Source organism: Marmota marmota, unplaced genomic scaffold (genome assembly GCF_001458135.2).
Source record: "Marmota marmota marmota unplaced genomic scaffold, marMar, whole genome shotgun sequence".
NCBI classification, from domain to species: domain Eukaryota; kingdom Metazoa; phylum Chordata; class Mammalia; order Rodentia; family Sciuridae; genus Marmota; species Marmota marmota.
Window position 1 is genome coordinate 14,342,942 of NW_025999932.1, and position 22,639 is coordinate 14,365,580.

Below are 22,639 nucleotides of genomic sequence, written 5' to 3' on the forward strand. Positions count from 1 at the left end.
CCGAAAGTCGCAGCGGGGGCCGTGGCCCGGGAGCCCCTGCCCCGGAGGGCAGAGCAGGACTCACCTTCGTACTGCAGGTCCACCAGGACCAGCAGGAAGGGGAACACCGCGCCCAGCCGGCTGGTCACAGAGCCGGGGGCCACCATGTCCGAGGGCGCGGCGGGTGAGGAGCAGGAATGGTGCGGGGCCCACCAGCCCGCGCTGGCGCTCAGGCAGCAGCTACGCCCGCCGCCCGCGGTCGGCTCTCAGTCAGGCCTCAGAGGCGACTGGCGCCCACCGAGGAAGGCAGCCGTGGGCGGGGCCCCGGCGACGCTACGCCCCGAGCGCCCCCACCGTCCAATCGCCTTCCGGCAGGTCGCTGTCCTACTGGGCTCGCCTGGGTCGTGGTTGGCGCTGATAGGCTGAGGAGGCGGCCGCCCCGCCCCGGCTCTGATAGGGTAACGTGGAAGCACGAGACAAGGCTGCGTCCTCCGGTGGTGGAACTGTCAGCCGGCCCCAAACCGCTGCGGCCGGCGGGAGTAAGGCGGCCCTGAGTCTGGGCTGCGGCCGCCGAGTCCGCATGCGCGGGCCGCGAGAGCGCTTTTGGGCCAGTCCCCGCCCGACAGGCCAGGTTGGCAGGGCGGAGGACAGGAGCAGTCCGAGTTGAAAGCTGCAGCTGCTGCGCCCGGACTGGGAAGGCCAAATGAGGTCCCAGGAAGTCTGACGGGGGATTTGCGGCACCTAGAATTGAGTTCTTGGAAGCAGCACTTAACACCCTCTCCCGGAGCATCTCGGAACCAAGAGGCTCAAGAGGAAGAAAGAAAGAAACGGGAGAAGCTGCGGGTCTGTTGAGCTGGGTGGTCTAATGGAGAGAAGTACACCATCGACCTAAGGCAGGTAAGTGATAATGGCTTGGGAACCCCTCTCCTCGACTGTCCATCAAACCATCGTGTCCAGAAAAAAGGAGCAATGTGGAAAATTCTGAGACGAAGAGACCATGGACACTGAGTGGCTAAAGAGGACAAGGGGCTCCTGAGAGTGCTGCCAGTGTCAACAGTAAGAAATAAGGAGACCTATCAGAACGGATGTTGCATTTCTTGCTCACTGGAGGAAATTCATAAGAGATGGGAACTTAAACAAGATAAGCTCAAGTTATTCCCTTTGGCATTAAGCTTGTTCATGACCATTTCCTCTAGCATAAATACGCACACTATACACCTGCGATGTTTTACACAGAACAAGGTTTTCAGTGTCAAGCACTAAGTGCCTACTTACTACTTTGGCCATGAGTGTGTATTTGCTACTATAGTGTTATTTCATGCCATAGATGAACTCATGAATAGGATAATGAATTTATGATTTCCTGAAGATATACTAGTAGGACAAAAGGAGAATGGCTTCTGTATCAAACGAAGCTGAAATGAATAAAGTGGTTTCAAGGAAGAAAAAACAAAAACCACTGAGTCCTTGATTATTTGTAGTGAAGGCAGCATAATATAATGTGAAGAATAAAGGATTCCAATCGAGAAATGCGTGACTATTGTGTAAGTATCCTCATGGGTAAAGAGGGAATGATCCTGAATGCCTCAAAGGTTGATATAGAGGTTTTATGAAGCAGATAAAGATTCCAGTAAGTTGTATAGTGTTACACAAATGTTATTCATTATTCTAACCAGAGCAGAATAATGAAGAGACTACTTCAAGGACTCCTTGGGTATTTTTTTTCCCTCAGTTCACCCTTTTTCTTGATATCACAAGGCAATGTGAGTAAAAAAATGGAGATGACCCACGGGTATGCTAATGAAGATAATGCAAATGAGGGACTTGGCCAAGAAAGCCAACAAAACCCTACAAATAGGGAGGAAAGAGTTTTATAAACAAATTGTCTAAGGAATCTCCATACTGCTTTTCAGGTTTGTTGCACCAATTTGCAGTCCCACCAGCAATGTATGAGTGTGCCTTTTACCCCACATCCTCACCAACATTTATTGTTGTGGGTATGCTTAATAGCTGCCATTCTGACTGGAATGAGATGAAATCTTACAGTAGTTTTGATTTGCATTTCTCTAATTACTAGAGATGTTGAACACTTTTTCATTTATTTGTTGTTCGAATATATATCTTCTTCTGAGAAGTGTCTGTTCAGCTCTTTAGCCCATTTATTGATTGGGTTTTTTGTTTAGTGTTAAGTTTTTGAGTTCTTGGAATGGAATCAACATTTGACCCAGCTATCCCACTCCTAAAATCGGCATACTATAATAACACAGCTACATCAATGTTCATAGCAGCTCAATTCACTGTGAAGCAACCTAGATTCCCTTCAGTAGATGAATGCATAAAGAAACTGTAGTATATATACACAATGGGATATTACTCAGCATTAAAAGAGAATAAAAGGGCTGGGGATATGGCTCAAGCGGTAGCGCGCTCGCCTGGCATGCGTGCGGCCTGGGTTCAATCCTCAGCACCACATACAAACAAAGATGTTGTGTCTGCCGAAAACTAAAAAATAAATATTAAAAAAAAATTCTCTATCTCACCCCCCTCTCTCTCAAAAAAAAAAAGAGAGAGAGAGAGAGAATAAAATTATGGTATTTGCAGGAAAGTGGATGGAGTTGGAGAATATCATGCTAAGTGAAGAAAACCAATCCCAAAAAAATCAAAGGGTGAATATTCTCTCTAAGTGGATGCTGATCCATAACGGGGAAAGGGGAGGCATGGATAAAATGGAGGAACTTTGGATTGGGCAAAGGGGAAGGAGGGGAGGGAGGGGGCATGGGGGCAGAAAAGATGGTGGAATGAGATGGACATCATTACCCTAAATACATGTATGACTGCACATACGGTGTAACGCTACAATCATGTACAACCATAGAAATGTAAAGTTGTGCTGCAATTGTGTACAATGAATCAAAATGCATTCTGCTGTCATATACCTAATTAAAGTAAATTAACAGAATGTATTTTCACTTTAACTAGTTAAAAAAAGAATTTTGTAAACAAAATACAGTATGAATTACCACCAGCATATTGTCTGTGATTCTGGTCTTGCGGAAAAAACAATAGAGCTGAGGAAGTTCTAAGGAGGGGTTTTAAAAAGTATTAAGGAGGGGCTCAGGATGTGGCTCAAGTGGTTGCGTGCTCGCCTGGCATGCATGAGGCACTGGGTTTGATCCTCAGCACCACATAAAAATAAAATAAAGATATTGTGTCCATCTAAAACTAAAAAATAAATATTAAAAATTATTAAGGAGATGATGATAGACTTTGTGAAATAGGAAATAAAAATAGCAAGGGTCTTCAATGTTGAATGATTTAAACATTTATTGATCAATTACTTGACTATTAATCTCATGGTATTAGAACTACACTTTACAAAATATCCCTTGAAAGATTTTAAAACAAAGTAACATTACTTTAAGCTGAATAAGTATACAGAGCTAAAACTATGTGTAAAATGCTTGGAAATGTTTCCACCAATGTTCCTCTGGATTCCTTTTCACCTGATTACTCTTGCCAATAAAACCAACAAACAAAGTAATCCAGTGTCAAGCACTAAGTGCCTACTTACTACTTTGGCCATGAGTGTATATTTGCTACTATAGTGTTATTTCATGCCATAGATGAACTCATGAATTACACATAGGATAATGAATTTATGATTTCCTGAAGATATACTAGTAGGACAAAAGGAGAATGGCTTCTGTATCAAACGAAGCTGAAATGAATAAAGTGGTTTCAAGGAAGAAAAAACAAAAACCACTGAGTCCTTGATTATTTGTAGTGAAGGCAGCATAATATAATGTGAAGAACAAAGGATTCCAATAGAGTAATTGTAGGAAAAATTACTCCAAATATTACTCCACATTTATATATGTAACCTTTTAAAAAGTTAAAAATTAAATTTCTATGCCAACCCATACTACCTATTAATTATAACAGCAAAAGACTTAAAACAGTGGTAGCATATTTAGAAAAATTATGATATGTCCAAAATTAAAAATATTATACAATTTGTAAAGGTTGACCTATGTTTATTGACCAGATTGATATGTTTATTTAAAAACAGTGCTGTGTTTTCTGATTTTACATTAAATTAATGATAATATTATATTTTATATAGAGTGAGTTAAGATTAAAATCTTAAACTTTATAAATTCTAAGCTAAGTGACAGAATGTAATGACTGGTGACCTTAGAAAGGTTTGATTTTAAAAATTTCTCTTATAAAATTTCTTTTTTTCTTTTTTGGTACCGGGGATTGAACTCAGAAGCACTCGGCCACTGAGCCACATCCCCAGCCCTATTTTGTATTTTTTATCTAGAGAAGGGTCTCACTGAGTTGTTTGACACCTTGCTTTTGCTGAGGAGCCTCTTGCCTCAGCTTCCCGAGCCACTGGGATTACCTGCACGGCTGATCTTATAAAATTTCTATAATTACACAAATCATAACTGCTTACTATTTTCCAGATCCTTACATCTAAAGCCAAACATTAAATATAAATGTTATATGAGGAGTTATTCAATGGGTATAAGTTTTAGTTTTTCAAGATGGAGAAAAGTTCTAGAGATCTTGTTTTCATCAATCTTTTTATTGCTGTGACCAAGAGACCCAACAAGAACAACATAGAGGAGGGAAAGTTTATTTGGGGCTTACAGTTTCAGAGATTTCAGTCTATACATGGCCAACTCCATACCTCTGGGTCCAAGTTGAGGGAGAACATCATGGCAGAAAGGCATGGCAAGAAGGAAACAGAGAGCTGCACTCACCAGGGACCAACTGCATGCCCCCAGTGACACCTCCTCCAGCCACACCCTACCTGCCTACAGTTACCACCCAGTTAATCCCTATCAGTGGATTATATCAGAAATATAATGACCTAATCATTTTACCTCCGAATATGTTTGCATTGTCTCACATATGAGCTTTTGGGAAATACCTTGTATCTAAACCACAACGTCTATTGCACAATAATTTGAATCTACTTAATGTTACACAACCATACACTTTAAAATGGCTTTAAAAAGTAAATGTTATGGGCTGGGGATGTGGCTCAAGCGGTAGCGCGCTCGCCTGGCATGCGTGCGGCCCGGGTTCGATCCTCAGCACCACATACAAACAAAGATGTTGTGTCCGCCGAGAACTAAAAAAAAAAATAAAAAAAAATAAAAAATAAAATAAAATAAAAAAAAAAAGTAAATGTTATGTATTTATCCCCACAGATCAAAAAAGAATCAGCACAGCCATGGGAAAAGGCATAAAAATAAATATTTTTAAGTAAAGCTTAAGTGGCTGATTATATTAATACTAGAGTAGGATTCTGAGCAAAGAAAATTACCAAAGAAGGACATTACAAAGTGATTAAAAAAAAGATTAATTTGCTGAGAAGACATAACAATCCTAATGGGATGTACAATTATAGTTGATGACTTCAACATTACACTCTGAATAATAAAATGAATAGACAAAAAATCAGCAAGAAAAATCAGAACAGATCATTAACCTTCTGAATCTATTTGACACTTATAGAACACTCCACCCAACAAGAACAGAATGTATTTTCATTTTAAGTGCACATGAACACTCACCAAGACAGATCTTATTCTAGATCATAAAGCAAACAAATCTCAACAAAGTTAAAGAATTGAAATCATAAAACAATATGCTCTGATTATAATGCAGTTAACCTAGAAATCAATACAGTAATTGGAAATGTTCAAACACTTGTTAACAACACACTTCAAATAACACATTGGTCAAGAAATTGCAGGAAAATTAGAAAATATTTTTTAAATATCTTTATTTTATTTATTTTTATGTGGTGCTCAGGATCGAACCCAGGACCTCGCACGTGCTAAGCGAGAGCTCTACCACTGAGCCACAATCCCAGCCCTAGAAAATATTTTGAACAGAACAAAAATAAAAATATGAAGAGCACAAAAAATATAGAATCAAAGTCCAGGGCAATTCCTAAGACATTCCAGAATAGCTCCCTACAAAATGGTAAACAACATATATAAACTGTCATGGCTGTGTCATCTCCATACCAAGTCTTACAGTTATCCAGATCTGGAAAGAAAAGAATCTGGATTCAGAAGTGATGTGTGCCGTTTACATTTATATTGGCTATAACTAGTGACATGGCTACACATCACTTCAAAGAGACTAGTAAGTGTGTTGGGGGATACAGTCAATGAGCCCTAAAATTCACGGCAACACTAGTGAAGACAGAATTTTGTAGGATTCGGGATCTATTCTGGAGGCAGATTTAATAGGATTGCTAATAAATGGTCATGGTGAATGAGATTTGACTTATTAAAAGGATTCAGTCACTTTAGAAGCCTGACAGAGAAAATAGCAAGTGCAAAGGATTTGAAATGGAAACAAGCTTAGTGTGTTTTAGGAATAATATGTTGCAGTGTACTAGACCTGAGACAGTGGTATCACATGGTATCAGGAGTTAAGAAAGATGCTCCTTGATTAATGATGGGATGACATCCTGATAACCCATCATATTTTGAAAATGGAAAATGCACTTACTACATGGAACCTACTGAACACCATAGATTAGCAGCACAGTGGACTACAGAGTATCGTGATCATGTGGCCAACTGGGAATTGCAGCTCACTGATCCTGCCCAACATATGGCAAAAGAATATCACACCACCTAAAGTTAGCCCAGGAAAAAAAAATCAAAATTCAAAATTTGATACTAATACTGAATGTGTATTACTTTCACATTATCAAGCTGAAAAAACATAAGTTGAATTGGCTTAAGCCACCAAAGGCTTTCATTTTAATTATTATTTTTTGCATATATTAGGGATTTAACCCAGGGTGCTTTATCAATGAGCTACAGCCCCAGCCATTTTTATGTTGAGACAGGGTCTCACAAAATTGCCCAGGCTGGCCCAGAATCCTGCCTCAGCCTCCTAAGTAGCTAGGACCATAAGTGTGTGCCACCACACCTGGCTTTAATTCACCTGGCTTTTAAATGAAAGGCTGACATTATTTGACTCTTGTAAAATGAATTATGGAAGGACAAGCAGTGTGCCCTGTTAGAAGGTTCTTGCAGTAGTCCAGGTGAAAGGTGATCGTGGTTTGAACTATGGTGGTAACAGCAGAGATGGAGAGACACCAGCAGGTTCCACGTGAATTAAGTTTGTAATAAATGAGATGGTTGGGGATGATACCAAAGGACAATGAGGAAAGATTCCTAGAGTTGATTCACGTAACCAGGTGATATTAACTTCCTGCCATGAACAGCTTCGAGGAAGGGAAGAGAGGAAGATGAAAATCAGGAGTTCTTTTTTAGCCATGTTGTGTTTGAAAAACCTCTTGAATATCAAAGTACATATGTCAAATAAGAAATTGGGTTTCTGGGTGTGGAGTCTAGAGAAGAGAAGGGGCATATAAAGTTGGGACCTGTAGGATTGGATGAGATCATCTAAAGACAATGTATAAATAGTGGCCAGAACAGAGCACTGGGACACCATACATTTAAAAGTTGCTAAAGTTGGGAGGAGACTAAAAAGTTGACAAGAGATGTAGAGGGAAACAGGAAAGTGTAGCTCCACAGAATATAAGAAGGAAAGCATTTCTAGGAGAAGTAAATGAATGCTACTGAAAGGCTAAGTAAGATGAGATTCAACTGATGACCTCTGGGTAGTGACTCGGACAAAGGAGTTTGGGCGGAGAATTGAGAACAAAAGTCAAATAAGAGTAGATTGGAGACCAAATGGGAAGTGACAAAGTGAATCTGACAAATAAAACTATTTCAAGAAGTGTTTGTAACTTTGGGCAAAATGATAATAATTGTGTATTTGAAAATTTCCATAATAATTCTTTTTGTTTTTATTGCTGTTTTAATGGAGTATTACTTGAAAGGCAACAAAGCTGTGAGACTTTACTTGAGGAGGGTGAGGTTCAAGGAAAAACATTAATTCTTTATGATAGAAGATTTTATAGTATGTATCCCAATGGTCAGGATCTAATAGCAATCCTCAGTGAGTTAGGTTGACGATCACTTAAAGAGCCAACTCTTGAGAAATAGAGGAAAGATATTATAATCCAGATTATATCTATAATTGGATAAATTATAATTATCCATTTAATCCCAGCTGAAGGAATGATTCCCGGCCTATTGTTCAGGCTATTTCTCCAGCTGTACAGCACAAGAGAAAAAAACAAAAAAAATAATTAGAAAGTGCAAAATGCATTCCTATTGCCACCAGAGGTCACTAAAATCCAATTCTGCCTTTTGATTAGAAAAAAAAAAATTTAGTCCTTAAATTAGAAATGTGATGATTATATTAAAAAAAATTAGTGAAGCTATGTTATATATTTCATTCCCTTCTTTCCAAATGATCTCACAATTAAATGTATAATTAGGAAATATGAGAAAAACACATTTTAGGAGGGAAAAACCCCTTTTGTTGTCAATTCCCAAACAGCTAGAAGCTAAGCTGGAAATCAGCAAACATGATACCTTTTGCTACCACTACCATGTACTGTAACCTTGACATGTAAGTTTTCTCTAATCTGTGATTCTGTGTCCTTGTGTTTTAACACAGCAAGTGAGACAGAAAATAGACCTAAAGCTAGAAAATAATAAAAAATTTAAAGTTCGCATTCTATTATGGAAAAAGAAATAAGGCTATTGAAAAATTGGATTTCTTCAGGGATTATGTTGCTTTTCCTAGTGGAATGAATAATGTTCATTTGATCTGATTATCTTCAGTTTGCTTAATTACTGCTTAATTGCAACATAAAAATACAACGTAAAGTATTTTATAGGCTCTGAAATGACCAATTGGTGAGAGGGCATGAAAGGTTCACTTGCTGGATCTCTATTACAAATTTCCTATTTACATATTCATAGCAATGATGTGTAAGCTAAATGGGAAAATAAGCAAGCAAGCAAAAAAGGATCTAGCTAGAGTATAAGACAAGGGCCAAGGTAAATATGGCCATGGACTTGAAACATAAAAATAATAATAATTCAAAACAAACTTTTGGGAACTGTCACTTCCCACTCCATACATTTTTTTAGGTACAACACTATGGATAAGTCCCTTCATCACAGACTACCTTGTCAGCCTGAGGCTCAGACCCTAGGAAACAGATTCAGGACCCTGGCCAATTAAAGAAAATGCATGGTGCAGTTGGGATAGTAGACATAACTTAATTAGGAGGTGGCAGCAACCACCAGGGCCCACCCCTCCAACTCTTTCCATAGGTCTTTTTGATATGCAGGTCAAAGAAGAGACTGTGCCAACAGGTTACACAAGTTAGTATATGCTCACAAGCAAATGTTTAAGACCTTGAGTACATATGCTGAATCAGGGTGTTTTATGACCTTGGCTACATACTGAAAACATAACCTGCTGGAAGCCCTGGCAGGGGAGCTTAAATGTAGCCATCTTGGGCCTTCCCTACCCACTTTTGCCAATACCAACACCATGGGCATCCATCATATCATCTCTCACAGCAATTCAAATACTGTGTCAAAGTTCAAAGATCCTAAGGCTGGATGGAGCTGAATTATCTTTGTAGCAGTGAGATTGTCCCAGAGTTACAGAGAATTCTAAAGTTTACCTGGTAACTATCTTTTCTGAGGACTGTCTGGTTTTCAGTTTTTCCTTTAATAATGTAAGTTTTCCAGTATCCTGTCAGCAACCTTATCCTCCTTAATTAGTAGTTAGTTTCTGTTACTGATAAGCAAAAAATAATAATGAAAACTTAGCTGGTACTGAAATTGGTGTCTCATAATAGGCACCATCAGGGATATGTGGGATCTGAGGAATTAGTTATTGGGCTAATATCTAAAACTTCAAATAGGAGCATAAAATCAAATCTCAAAAATTTACTTCAATTGAGCCCAGATCCACCCACACTGGCCTATGTGGGTCTCAGGCACACAAAAAGCCTGGCCTATCCCGCCCCAGGTGGGGCAGACACCCACCAGAGCCGAGCATCCCTGATGCAAGACCACACCTTCAGACCAGCAGACTACCTCGGGAGGTCAAGCCAGTGGCTCAGATCCACCCACACCAACTTGTGCCAGACCCAGATCCAGGATGCAGTAGCATTCACTGAGGGACACCAGCAGGGTCTGGAAGCCCAACATCAAGGTGAGGTACAATCTGCATGGGTACTACAAGAATATAGGGAAGAAACTGTAATATCTCAGATCCACACTGCAAGAAAGAACATGAAGACAACATGAAAAAACTAGGGGGGAAAGTGCCCCAAACAAACCAGAACACTATAATAACAGAACCCATGCACAGTGAAGTTGATGAAATGTCAGAGAAGGAGTTCAGAAGGTTCAAATTAAAATGATCTGTGAATTAAAGAATGACCTAAATGAAAAATATAAGCAAAAATTGTTCAACAATGAGATAAGAGTGCAAATACAGGTAGCAAAAGATTACTTAGAGAGAGAGAGACTCTGAAAAACAAAAACAACAACCAGAAATCCTTGAAATGAAGGATACAATAAATCAAATAAAAAACTCAACAGAAAGCATAACCAACAGACTAGATCACTTGGAAGAAAGAATGTCAGATAATGAAGATAAAGTACACAACCTGGAAAATAAAGTTGATCACACAGTGAAGATAGTTGGAAACCATGAATAGAAAAGAATTATGGGTCAGCATCAGGGCCAAATCTAAGAGTTATTGGGATAGAAGAAGGCATAGAGTTTCAAACCAAAGGAATGCACAATCTCTTCAATGAGATAATATCAGAAAATTTCCCAAGCATGAAGAATGAGTTGGAAAACCAAATATAAGAGGCTCATAGGACACGAAATGTACAAAATTACAACATATCTATACCAAGGCACATTATGATGAAAATGCCTAGCATACAGAATAAGGATAAAATCTTAAAAGCTGCAAGAGAAAGGAATTAGATCACATATCGGGGGAGACCAATTCATATCTCAGCAGATTTTTCAACCCAGACCCTCAAAGCCAGGAGATCCTGGAACAACATACACCAAGCTCTGAAAGAAAATGGATGCCAACCAAGAATCTTATCCAGCAAAACTATGTTTTAGATTTGATGATGAAATAAAAACCTTCCATGGTAAACAAAAGTTAAAAGAATTTACAACTAGAAAGCTTGCACTACAGATCATCCTCAGTAAAATATTCCAAGAAGAGTAAATGAAAAACAATGATGAAAATCAGCAGAGGGAGAGATTACACTAAAGAAAAATCTAATCAGAGGAGAAACTAAGTCATGTTAAATACCAAAAATTTAAAAAAAATGGCTGGGAATACAAATCATGTCTCAATAATAACGCTGAATGTTAATGACATAAAGTCACCAATCAAAAGACATAGACTAGCAGATTGAATAAAAAAAAGAAGAAAAAAAATGACCCAACAATATGCTGCCTCCAAGAGACTCATCTCATAGAAAAAACACATCCAGACTGAAAGTGAAGGATTGGGAAAAATCATAGCACTCACATGGACTGTGGAAGCAAGCAGGGGTTTCCATGCTCATATCAAATAATACAGACTTCAAACTAAAGTCAATCAAAAAGGATAAAGAAGGACACTACATACTGCTCAAGGGAACCATACACCAATAAGACTTAACAATTATAAATATATATGCCCCAAATAAGGGAGCATCTATGTTCATCAAACAAACTCTTCTCAAGTTCAAGAGTCAAATAGACCACAATAAAAATAATTTTGGGTGACTTTAACACACTTCTTTCATCACTAGATAGATCTTCCAAACAAAAGCTGAACATAGAAACTATAGAACTCAATAATACAATCAATAACTTAGACTTAACTGACATATTAGAATATTTCATCCTTCAATGAGAGAATACACTTTCTTCTCAGCAGCACATGGATCCTTCTCTAAAACAGACCATATACTATGCCACAAAGCAACTCTTATCAAATAATAAAAAAGTAGAGATACTGCCCTGTATTCTATCAGGTCATAATGGAATGAAATTAGAAATCAATGATAAAATAAGAAATAAAATCCACTCCAACACCTGGAAACTAAATAATATGCTACTAAATGAACAATGGGTTACAGAAGACATCAAGGAGGAGATTAAAAAAGTTTTTAGAGGAGATTAAAAAGTTTTTAGAGGTAACAGATACAACATGTTGAAATCTCTGGGACACTATTAAGGCAGTTCTAAGAGGAAAGTTTATTGCATGGAGTTCATACCTTAAAAGAAGAAAAAGCCAACAAATAAATGACTTAATGACTACATCTCAAAGCCCTAGAAAAAGAAGAACAAATCAACACCAAAAGCAACAGAAGACATGAAATAATTAAAATCAGAGCTGAAATTGATGAAGTTGAAACAAAAGAAACAATTGAAAAAATTGACAGAACAAAAAGTTGGTTCTTTGAAAAAATAAATAAAATTAACAGACCCTTAGCCTTGCTAACAAGGAGGAGAGAGAAAACTCAAATCACTAACATACGTGATGAAAAAGGAAATATCACAACAGACACTATAGAAATACAGAAGATAATTAGAAATTATTTTGAAAATCTGTACTTCAATAAAATATCGAAGGCATTGACAAATTTTCTACAGTCATATAATTTGCCCAAATTGAATCAGGATGATATACAGAATTTAAACAGATCAACTTCAAGTGACCAAATAGCAGACGCCATCAAAAGTCTACCAACCAAGAAAAGCCCAGGACCAGATGGATACACAGATGAGTTCTACAAGACCTTTAAAGTACTAATACCAATACTCTCCAATCTATTTCAGGAAATAGAAATAGAGGCAGCACTTCCAAACTCATTCTATGAGGCCAATTTCATCTGATTCCAAAATCAGGAAAAGACACATCAAAAAAAGAAAACTTCAGTCCAATATCTCTAATGAATATAGATGCAAAAATCTCAATAAAGTTCTGGCAAATCAAATACAAAAACATATCAAAAGATTGTGCACACAATCAAGTGGGATTCATACCAGGGATGCAAGGTTGGTTCAACATACAGAAATCAATAAATGTAATTCATCACATCAATAGACTTAAAGATAGGAATCATATAATCATCTCAATAGATGCAGATAAAGCATTTGACAAAATACAGCACCACTTGGGATAACAGGAACATATCTCAACATCATAAAGGCTATCTATGCTAAGCCTCAAGCCAACATCATTCTAAATGGAGAAAAATTGAAGGCATTCCCTCTAAAATCTGTAACAAGACAGGATGCCCTCTTTAACCTCTTCTATTTAATATAGTTCTTGAAACTCTAACTAGAGCAATTAGATGAACTAAATTAAAGGGATACACATAGGGAAAGAAGAACCCAAATTGGCACTATTTGCTGATGATATGATTCTTTACCTAGAAGACCCTAAAAGTTCCACCAAAAAAACTTACAGAACTAGTAAATGAATTCAGCAATGTAGCAGTATATGAAATCAACACCCATAAATCAAAGGTATATCTGTATATCAGTGACAAATCATCAGAAAGGGAAACAAGGAAAAATACCCCATTTTCAATAGCCTCAAAAAAAATACTTGGGAATCAAGTTAAAGAAAGAGGTGAAAGATCTAAACAATGAAAACTACACAACCCTAAAGAAAGAAATCAAAGAAGACCTTAGAAGATGGAAAGGTCTAACTTGCTCTTGGATACGCAGAATTAATATTATCAAAATGACCATACTTCAAAAAGCACTATACAGATTTAATGCAATTCCAATCAAAATTCCAATGACATTCCTCATAGAAATAGAAAAAGCAGTCATGAAATTCATCTGGAAAAATAAGAGATCCAGAATAGCTAAAGCAATCCTTAGTAAAAAGAGTGAAACAGGTGGTATCACAATACCAGACCTTAAACTATACTGCAGAGCAATAGTAACAAAAACAGCATCGTATTGGCACCAAAATAGACATATAGACCAATGATACAGAATAGAGGACACAGAGACTAACCCACAAAATTATAATTATCTTATATCAGATAAAGGCACCAAAAACATACACTGGAGAAAAGATAGCCTCCTCAACAAATGGTGCTGGGAAAACTGGAAATCCATATGCAACAAAATGAAATTAAACCCCTATCTCTCACCATGCACAAAACTAAACTCAAAATGGATGAAGGGCTTAGGAATACAACCAGAGACCCTGCGTCTAATAGAAGAAAAAGTAGGCCCTTATCTCCATCATGTGGGATTAGACCCCAACTTCCTTAATAAGACTCCTGTGGTGCAAGAATTAAAATAAAAAATTAATAAATGGGATGGACTCAAACTAAAAAGTTTCTTCTCAGCCAAAGAAACAATCTGTGAGAGAGCCTACATCTTGGAGCAAATCTTTACACCTCCCACATCAGATAGAGCACTAATCTCTAGAGTATATAAAGAACTTAAAAAGCTAAGCACCAAAAAAACAAATAACACAATCAATAAATGAGCCAAGGTCCTGAACAGACACTTCTCAGAAGATGATATACAATCAATCAACAAATATATGAAAAAAACGTTCATCATCACTAGCAATTAGAGAAATGCAAATCAAAACCACTCTAAGATTTCATCTCACTCTAGTCAGAATGGCAGGTATTATGAAGATAAACAACAATTAAGTGTTGGTGAAGATGTGGGGAAAAAGGTACACTCGTACACTGAAAATTGATGCAGCTAATATGGAAAGCAGTATGGCGATTTCTTGGAAAACTGGGAATGGAACCCCCATTTGACCCAGCTATCCTCTCTTCGGATAGTAGGACTTAAAAACAGCATACTACAGGGATGCAGCCACATCAGTGTAGCTAAATACAATAGCTAAACTGTGGAACCAACCTAGTTGCCCTTCAATAGATGAATGGAAAAAAAATGTGGCATACATATACAATGGAATATTACTCAGCAATAAAAGAGAATAAAATCATGGTATTTGCAGGTAAATGGATGGAGTTGGAGAAGATAATGCTAAGTGAAATTAGCTAATCCCCCCAAACCAAATGCTGAATGTTTTCTTTAATATAAGAAGGCTGATTAGGATAGGGAGAGGGAGCATGGGAGGAATAGATGAACTCTACATAGGGCAGAGGGGTTGGAGGGGAAGGAAGGGGGCATGGGGTTACTAATGATGGTGGAATGTGATGATCATTATCCAAAATACAGATATGGAGACACAAATTGGTGTGAATATACTTTGTATACAACCAGAGATATGAAAAATGTGCTCTATATGTGTAATATGAATTGTAATGCCTTCTGCTGCCATGTATGAATTTAAAAAATTTACTTCAGTTGAGGCTGGGGTTTGTGGCTCAGTGGTAGAGTGCTCGCCTAGCAGGTGTGAGGCACTGAGTTTAATCCTCAGCACCACATAAAATAAAATAAAGATGTTGTGTCCACTTACACAACTAAAAAATAAATATTTTTAAAAATTACTTTAATGATATTCTGGTTCTTTCAGTGGCTTTGGTGGGGAAAAAAAAATCAATTCCTATCTAAAATTCTTAGAATGAGAACATAGAAAACCAAACACAGAAACTTTAGTGAATTGGGTTCACACTTTCTTTCCTATGAAGGTTGGACAGCCAATCAGAAGACAATGGATCCCAATGAGTGGAAATGGCAACATCTAAGAGATTTCTGAAGATTTAGCACAGTGCTTATTAACATGATCCCTAGACTAATGACACTGGCATCACCTGGGAACTTGTAGAAGATGAAAATGTTCTGGTCCCACCCCAGACCTACTAAATCAGAAATTTTAGGTGTGGGCACTCTGTATTTTACAATTCTCCCAAGTATTAAGGAATGCTCAATAATAACTGATTTCAAGGATCTGAAGTCCTCAGACTCTCCTACATTTTCTCTTTATTCTGACTCTATCTGTTGAGGAAATTTTGCCACTTTCACATGTGAGGACAAATAATTCCTTTCTCAGGAGGCAAGCCACAATCTTACTAGGGCAACCAGAATACAAATACTCCTGGTCAGATGGGGTGGGTTGGTGTGAATATCGGTACAGAAAAGTTAAGAATATAGAAAAAGGTTAGGAATTTTCTAATTTATATGTGACCATGCTTCTTTTTTTTAATATTTATTTTTTAGTTGTAGTTGGACACAATACCTTTATCATTTATTTATTTATTTATTTTTATGTGGTGCTGAGGATGGAACCCAGGGCCTTGCACGTGCTAAGACAAGAGCTCTACCAGCTGAGCCATAACCCCAGCCCATGACCATGCTTCTTGATCTAATAACCTCAAAATCTGTTCTAACATTCTATTAAATTATATATATGTGTGTGTGTATGTGTGTGTGCGCGCATGTGTGTGTGCGCGCATGTGTGTGTGCGCGCATGTGTGTGTATATATATGTTTATGTGTATATATATATATATATATATGTAGTGGGGATGAACCCTGGGCCTGGCACATACTAGGTAAGAGATCTACCCCTAAGCTATATCTAGGTAAGAGATCTACCCCTGAGCTATATCCCCTGCCCTTTTTTAAATTTTATTTTGAGACAGGGACTCACTAGGTTGGTCTTGAATTTGTAATTCTCTGCCTTAATATCACAAGTAGCTGGGATGACAGGTATGAGCCTGGTTTATACTTTGTATTCTTTTTCATTTCTTAAAGTATGTTTGATGACCTACAATCTCACTAAGTTGTCCAGGGTGGTCTCAAACTTTCAATTCTGTCTCAGTCTCCTGAGTTGCTGGGATTACAGGCATGAGCCATGGTACCCAGCTAAAGTGGGTTTCTTATTGATATATTGTTGGGTTTAAGTTTTTTATCCACTCTGAAAATCTCTGCTTTTAAACTTATTTAGACAATTCATTTATAATTGATTATTGATATAATTGTGCTAATATTTTCTATGGTTGTAACTGTTTCTTATTTTCAAATTGGATTAATAAAGAAAATAGTTTGCCATCTCACTTAGCTGAAAATCCAGATGTAGGACAGACAATGTGATCTTCTGCTCAATAGTGTTTTTAAAGACCTAAGTTCTTTTCATCTTTCTGCTCTATAATTCTTTCTGTTAGTTTTATAATTCAACACATGTCAACAATGAATAATGCCCCCTTAGATGTGGAGCTTCTATGCAATACACTATCTGAACATTCTCAGCCATCTGAATTGCTACTACTTTGATTTCTTAATGGATCATGAAATATAAAAATAATTTCCTCATCTTTTCTTTCTTCCTTTTCTATTCTTTGTAAAAGTTATCCATGGAGGTTAAGTCTATCTCTGACACCACAGATTGAAGAAACAAGACAGAATTTAAAAGGAGTTCAGGTAAAAATTGACATAATCCAGAAATTGCCAACTCATGGATCCTCTTGGCCTTGACAGTGGGAGGTACTGTTCATTAGCCTCACAGTGGGGAGCACGATAACTGTGCATAAGGTATTTCTATTAACAAGAGATTTTTAAAAATAGTATAATGCTATTGTTTGGATATGTCCCCTCCAAAATTCAGGTTTTGCTAGCATGATAATATTAAGAGGAGGGATCTTTAAGAGGTGATTGGGACATGAAGTCTCCTGCTCTTGTGCATCGGATTAAGGCTACACAAAGCATCTGATTCTCCTGCCCTATCCCTTCACCACATGAGGACAGAACAGTCTTCCCCTTTGGAGGATGCAGCATCAAGGCATTATCTTGGAAGCAGGGATGGGCTTTGTACCAGACAATCAAACCTGTTAGAGCCTTGATCTTATACTTCCCAGCCTCCAGAACTGTGAGAAAATAAAACTTCTGTTCTTTATAAATTTCTTAGTCTTGTGGCTCATTGGTAGAGTGCTGTCGAGGCCCTGGGTTTGATTCTCAGCACCACATAAAAATAAATAAACAAAATAAAGACATTGTGTCCAACTACAACTAAATAATAAATATTTTTTAAATAAATAAATTATTCAGCCTCAAGTGTTTTGCTGTAGCAGCACAAAATGGAGTAAAACATAAGTATAGAGAGAAGAGTGTTCATGTTAACATGTGCCAAAGATTGAAATGTAATGGACATTACATTTCTCTTTTTAATTTTAATATTATTATTTATTTATTTTTACTTTTTCTCTAAGCAGGGCAGATCCCTTCATTTCAGGACCACTGTCCTATTCTTCATATAATTCTGGTAGAACATGTCTTTTTTTAAAAAAAAATTTTTTTAGTTGTTGGTGAACCTTTATTTTATTTATATGCAGTGCTGAGAATTGAACCTAGTGCCTCACACATGCTAGGCAAGTGTTCTACCACTGAGCCACAACCCCAGCCCTGGAATATGTCATTTATATGCTGATTTTAACCAACTACTCAGTTAGGCACATTACTAATACAATTAGAATCTCTCTCCCAGAAATTTAATTCTTGAGTGGCAATGAAAGCAACTGGAGTTGAATTACCCCAAGAAGACCCTGTGATCATCAGAATAATCATGGGATGTGGGAGGACTAGTTAACAGTTAAACAGATTTTTTATTTTTTCACTTTTATTTTTTGGTAATGGGGATTGAACCCAGGGGTGGCTAACCCCTGAACCACATCCTTAGCCCTTTTTATTTTATTTTATTTATTTTAAGACAGGAACTTGCTAAGTTGCTTAGAGCCTCGCTAGATTGCTAAGGCTGGCTTTGAACTTGCAATCCTTCTTCCTCAGCCTCCTGAGCCACTGGGATTACATGTGTGGGCCACTGCTCTAGCTAAAATTTGATTTTGTGTATAAAATAGAACACTCAAATAAGTGGCTTGAAAAAAAATAAGTTTACCTGGCAAAGATGTGTAGACACAGGCAGGTCAAAGACTGATATGGCACCTTTACAACACTGTCCTGCCCTACCAGTCTTAGTATGTGGCTCTCACATTCAGGTGCCAAGTTATGATGTATATTGAATATAGCCACCTAATTTTTCTCCCTGTGGAAACAGCTCTAAAACTATAGGAACATGATTTTCTTTTTAAAGAAAAAATGCAAAGGAAACAGGTGTGGGGAACAATCACAACAAAATTTTGGAAGTATCTGTCATAAAAACCAAATACATCTTTGAGGATTTACTTATTATCTTCAATATTCTAGAACACTTGAGGTTCTCATAGTCTGAGAGAAAAAGATATCCATCTTTTAAAAGCTTAATAATTAGCAAAAAAAATCAAGAATGTATGGCACCAAAGTTAATTGCTTCATCTTATTTATCGTGACTCTACATCTGTGGGATAATATATGGACAGTGGGAAATGGGGGATCCATGTAACACAAGGGTTACTTTATCAAATAATATTAGTAAAGCAACCATCTCTCTCTCTCTCTCACACACACACACACACACACTACTATAGGTTATAAATTTTGCAAAGCAGTGGTACTACCTGCCTCAAATTGCCTGAAATTTCTACCTAAAAAACTTTACCCATAGTACTTAGATTATTTTGATTGGAATCTTAAATCTTCTTTCAAATTCAAAGCATTTTAAAATTAGACAAATATAAAATTCCATCACAGCTGTCCCAGGCCTTGTGATGATTTCAATTAAATCAAGGAACTCAACATGCATACTTATCATTACCTATATTTTAAGACTTGTGCATGGTATGATTGATTCAGTCAGAAGGAAAGCAGCACAAGGGAAGTCATCTTTACATAATGTCCAGTAAAAAAATTTGCGGCTACTCCTTTCTAAAAGAACTTTTTTGGTTTCCTATTCTAGACACTGATTTTGCAAAAGACCAATTCAAATTTCTCAAAACTTTCTACCAAGAGAAATGCAGGAATCTCTCCTAAAGTGGGCAGAGCTGCAAGACATGCGGAAACCAATCTGGATTTAAATCCTGGAGTGCTCTAGCACCCCAGTCTCATTTTCTACATCATTCAAATGCAGGGCTGCATACAGCCTCTTCAAGGTCCTTATCATCGGCAGACTTATGTGGTTAAAATGCATCTCTTTTCGGATAAAGATTCACATAAGCCCTTGGGAAATTAACTAGCTGGGCTCGTCTAACATAGGGTAGGAGTGAATCTGGTTTCTTTTTGAAAAGCCTTCCCGGGGATAAAACCTCATGTCAGCAACAGAGCGCGCCCCAGCACCACGTGTCTGCTCCAGCTCCCGGATTGGAGGAGCGCTTTTTAGCGCTGCGGTCTAGATGCTTACAGTCCCGCCCAACAGCCAGAGAGGCCGGGCAGCCGAGGAAGAGGCCCGAAGGAGATCTCTGAGGGGTTGGGGGCGGGAGGGGGGTGGGGAATTCTGAGGCGCCAGTGGCCTGGAGTCTGGAAGGCCCTGAGCGGCGCCAGGCGACCGGCCTCGCCACAACTTGCCCAGACGAGACACGCTTCATCTTGCACCCTGGAAGAAGGAGTCCGCCCGCCTGCTCCTCGGCCTCCACGAGCTCCGCCTGAGCCAGCAGAGCCCCTGGGATCTGGGTCCCCTGAGACTCTCCGTCAGCCTGCAGCGCCCGGTACCCGCCCAGGAGCGCGCAGCTGGGGTAAGCCGAGGCCAGGGATGCTCCTAGGCGCCCGAGGGGGCCCGCCTTGGACAAGGGCATCTTGGAGCGTTTGAGACCCGGCCCTCCTCCCGCCTCTCCGGCAACGTTCCGCGCCACTGCGGATCGCGGTGACGTGGCTGCCGCATCCTCCATCCCACTTGCTTTCTAAGAAGGTGCCAAGGCCCCACTGGACCCGGCATCCCTCTTTGTCTTTGCGGGTTCAGCAGGCCCGCGGTGCGATGCGCCGGGAAGCAAGACGCGGTGCAGGTCTAGGGGCTCTGCTGGGGCCCTGCCGGAGGGTCGGGAGACGGAGGGAACAGGAAAGCAATCCCCCTTCTTTCCTGTTCCGGCCATCTTGTGACAGAGCTTTGACCAAAGGGGCAAGGGTGGCGAACCGCAAATGCCCTAGATTGGAGTGGTGGCAGCGAACAGAGATGGGTGCCTCGGGCCTGCTCCCCTTCTCTCCAGGACCGCAGCGCCGGCGCGTGGACCGCTTCCACGTTCTGCCCCGAGGCCCTTGATCCATAACAAGGGTTGATCCCTCTAACACAAGGCAGAAAAAATAGGGACATGAGTCCAGGAGCTGACATCTCCTTAACTGAGCGCCTGATTCATAATTCTTTATTCACGAATCCAAATTCTGAACGCCCTCTCCGTGCCGATCATGCGCTAGGTGTTGGGGATACATCAGTGAGCAAGAGAGACCCCCAGCCCTTGTTCCCGCTGATCCTGCAGCCCAGTGGATGGAGCCCTCAGTCCACAGACCTGCCAGGTCGGTATCCTGATGCCCTTCAACAGATGGGGAAACTGAGGTCTAAGGCTGACAGATTTATTCTAAATTAGACAGCAAGTAAAAGGAAGAATCAAAATTGTGAAACCTATCTATATCTTTAAGACTCTTATGCTAGGCTGCAGTGAGTTGTTGATAGTTATTTTTTCCCAAAAACCTATTAGAAACTATCTGGCTGTGTGGTTTATACGAAACGCATGCTTTGTTTCCTGGTTGCTTTCCTGTGGGTTTATTTCTAGTTCACAATATTTTGTGCTAAAAATATTTGATATTATAACTTTGCTTTCAGTTACTCTGAATTGTATTTTCCTTTCTTCTGTTCACGTATTTGGCTGTTAGGAAAGAAAAAAATTTTCCTGGTGGTTGGTCCAAGCAGGGACTCCCCGGTGGATTGAGGAATGTCTGGCTTTTCCTCAGCTCCTTGATCTCTGTGGTAACCACTGGAAGCCCCCAGAAGACTCCTAAAATGAGAGGCCTGAAGTCTATAAGTTGCTACTAGAAATATTTTAATCTCTCCAGAAAATAATGCAACCCCCACACAAGTTTATAAGGTAAATATGATGGCCTTGTAAAAATTGGAGGGAAACTTGATGGCTGAAGTACCCCACCATCTGTTTTTTCCCTTCAGCATTTTGGCAGTGCATCTTTTTCAGAAGACAAACCTGGGGAGTTCTTTGGTTTGTACCTTTCTCAAAATGTTATGTTTAGGCTGCCAACCCATAAGAGAAGAAAAATTCCTTTAAAATGTATCTTGGATATAAGAAATTTTAATTTAAACAATTTTATTGTAGTATAATACATAAAATACAACCTTAATTTTAAGCATTCCATTCCATAAATTTTGATGAATGTATATTCTCTTGTAATCAGCCACAATCAAAATGTAGAATATTTCTACTACCCTAGATTTTCCTCTTGCCCTTTTTCCTCTATTTAATTTTACACTGTTTTGTTGCTACCTGTCTTGGAGGTTGTGCCTAAAAGATGAGGATGAATAGATACTTCTAATTTCAAAGCATAAGCTAGGACAGTAGTGGATGGATAACCAGAGGATGGCAGCTAGGACTAAAAGTTCCTGGGATGTGGCTCCCCACTCCTGTTTTAAGGACATTGAGTGTCCAGCCCCCCAAGACCAGGGATGGTGGTGCCCTGGGGAGCGGGCTGCTAGGAAGGCCCTCTCTGGTGGACCAGTGTTGTCCACCCAGACTCATCCACGAGGTTTTTTTTTTGGTCCCGCAGGGCGCTAGGCGCACGCTGACCGCGCGCTGGCCGGCGCGCCCTTTGCTCTGGGTCCGGCGGGGCGCTGCCATAGCAACGTCCTGGACGCCCAGACCTTGGCCTCCGCCGCCGCCGCCGCCGCCACCAGGGACCTG

At 39.2% G+C, this 22,639-nt stretch overlaps 2 protein-coding genes across 9 annotated transcripts in view; one reads left to right on the forward strand and one right to left on the reverse strand.

Annotated features, from left to right (window-relative positions):
- Positions 1-306, reverse strand: part of Dnajc3 (DnaJ heat shock protein family (Hsp40) member C3) — a 60,411-nt gene extending 60,105 nt beyond the window's left edge. Inside the window, exon 1 of one of the 2 annotated variants that reach the window (XM_015484149.2) lies at positions 65-306. In XM_015484149.2, coding sequence (XP_015339635.1) covers positions 65-146 — 82 coding nt within the window. In that variant the 5' untranslated portion in view covers positions 147-306. The remainder of the gene's footprint in view (positions 1-64) is intronic. The other variant, XM_015484150.2, reaches the window with a different exon arrangement.
- Positions 307-20,213: 19,907 nt separating this feature from the next.
- Dzip1 (DAZ interacting zinc finger protein 1) overlaps positions 20,214-22,639 on the forward strand; it is a 58,573-nt gene continuing 56,147 nt past the window's right edge. For 3 of the 7 annotated variants that reach the window (XM_048800743.1, XM_048800742.1, XM_048800744.1), the window contains exons 1-4: positions 20,214-20,476; positions 21,150-21,248; positions 21,606-21,817; positions 22,506-22,634. The gene's annotated coding sequence lies outside the window, so the exon portion shown is untranslated. The remainder of the gene's footprint in view (positions 20,477-21,149; positions 21,249-21,605; positions 21,818-22,505; positions 22,635-22,639) is intronic. The other 4 variants (XM_048800738.1, XM_048800741.1, XM_048800739.1 and 1 more) reach the window with 3 other exon arrangements.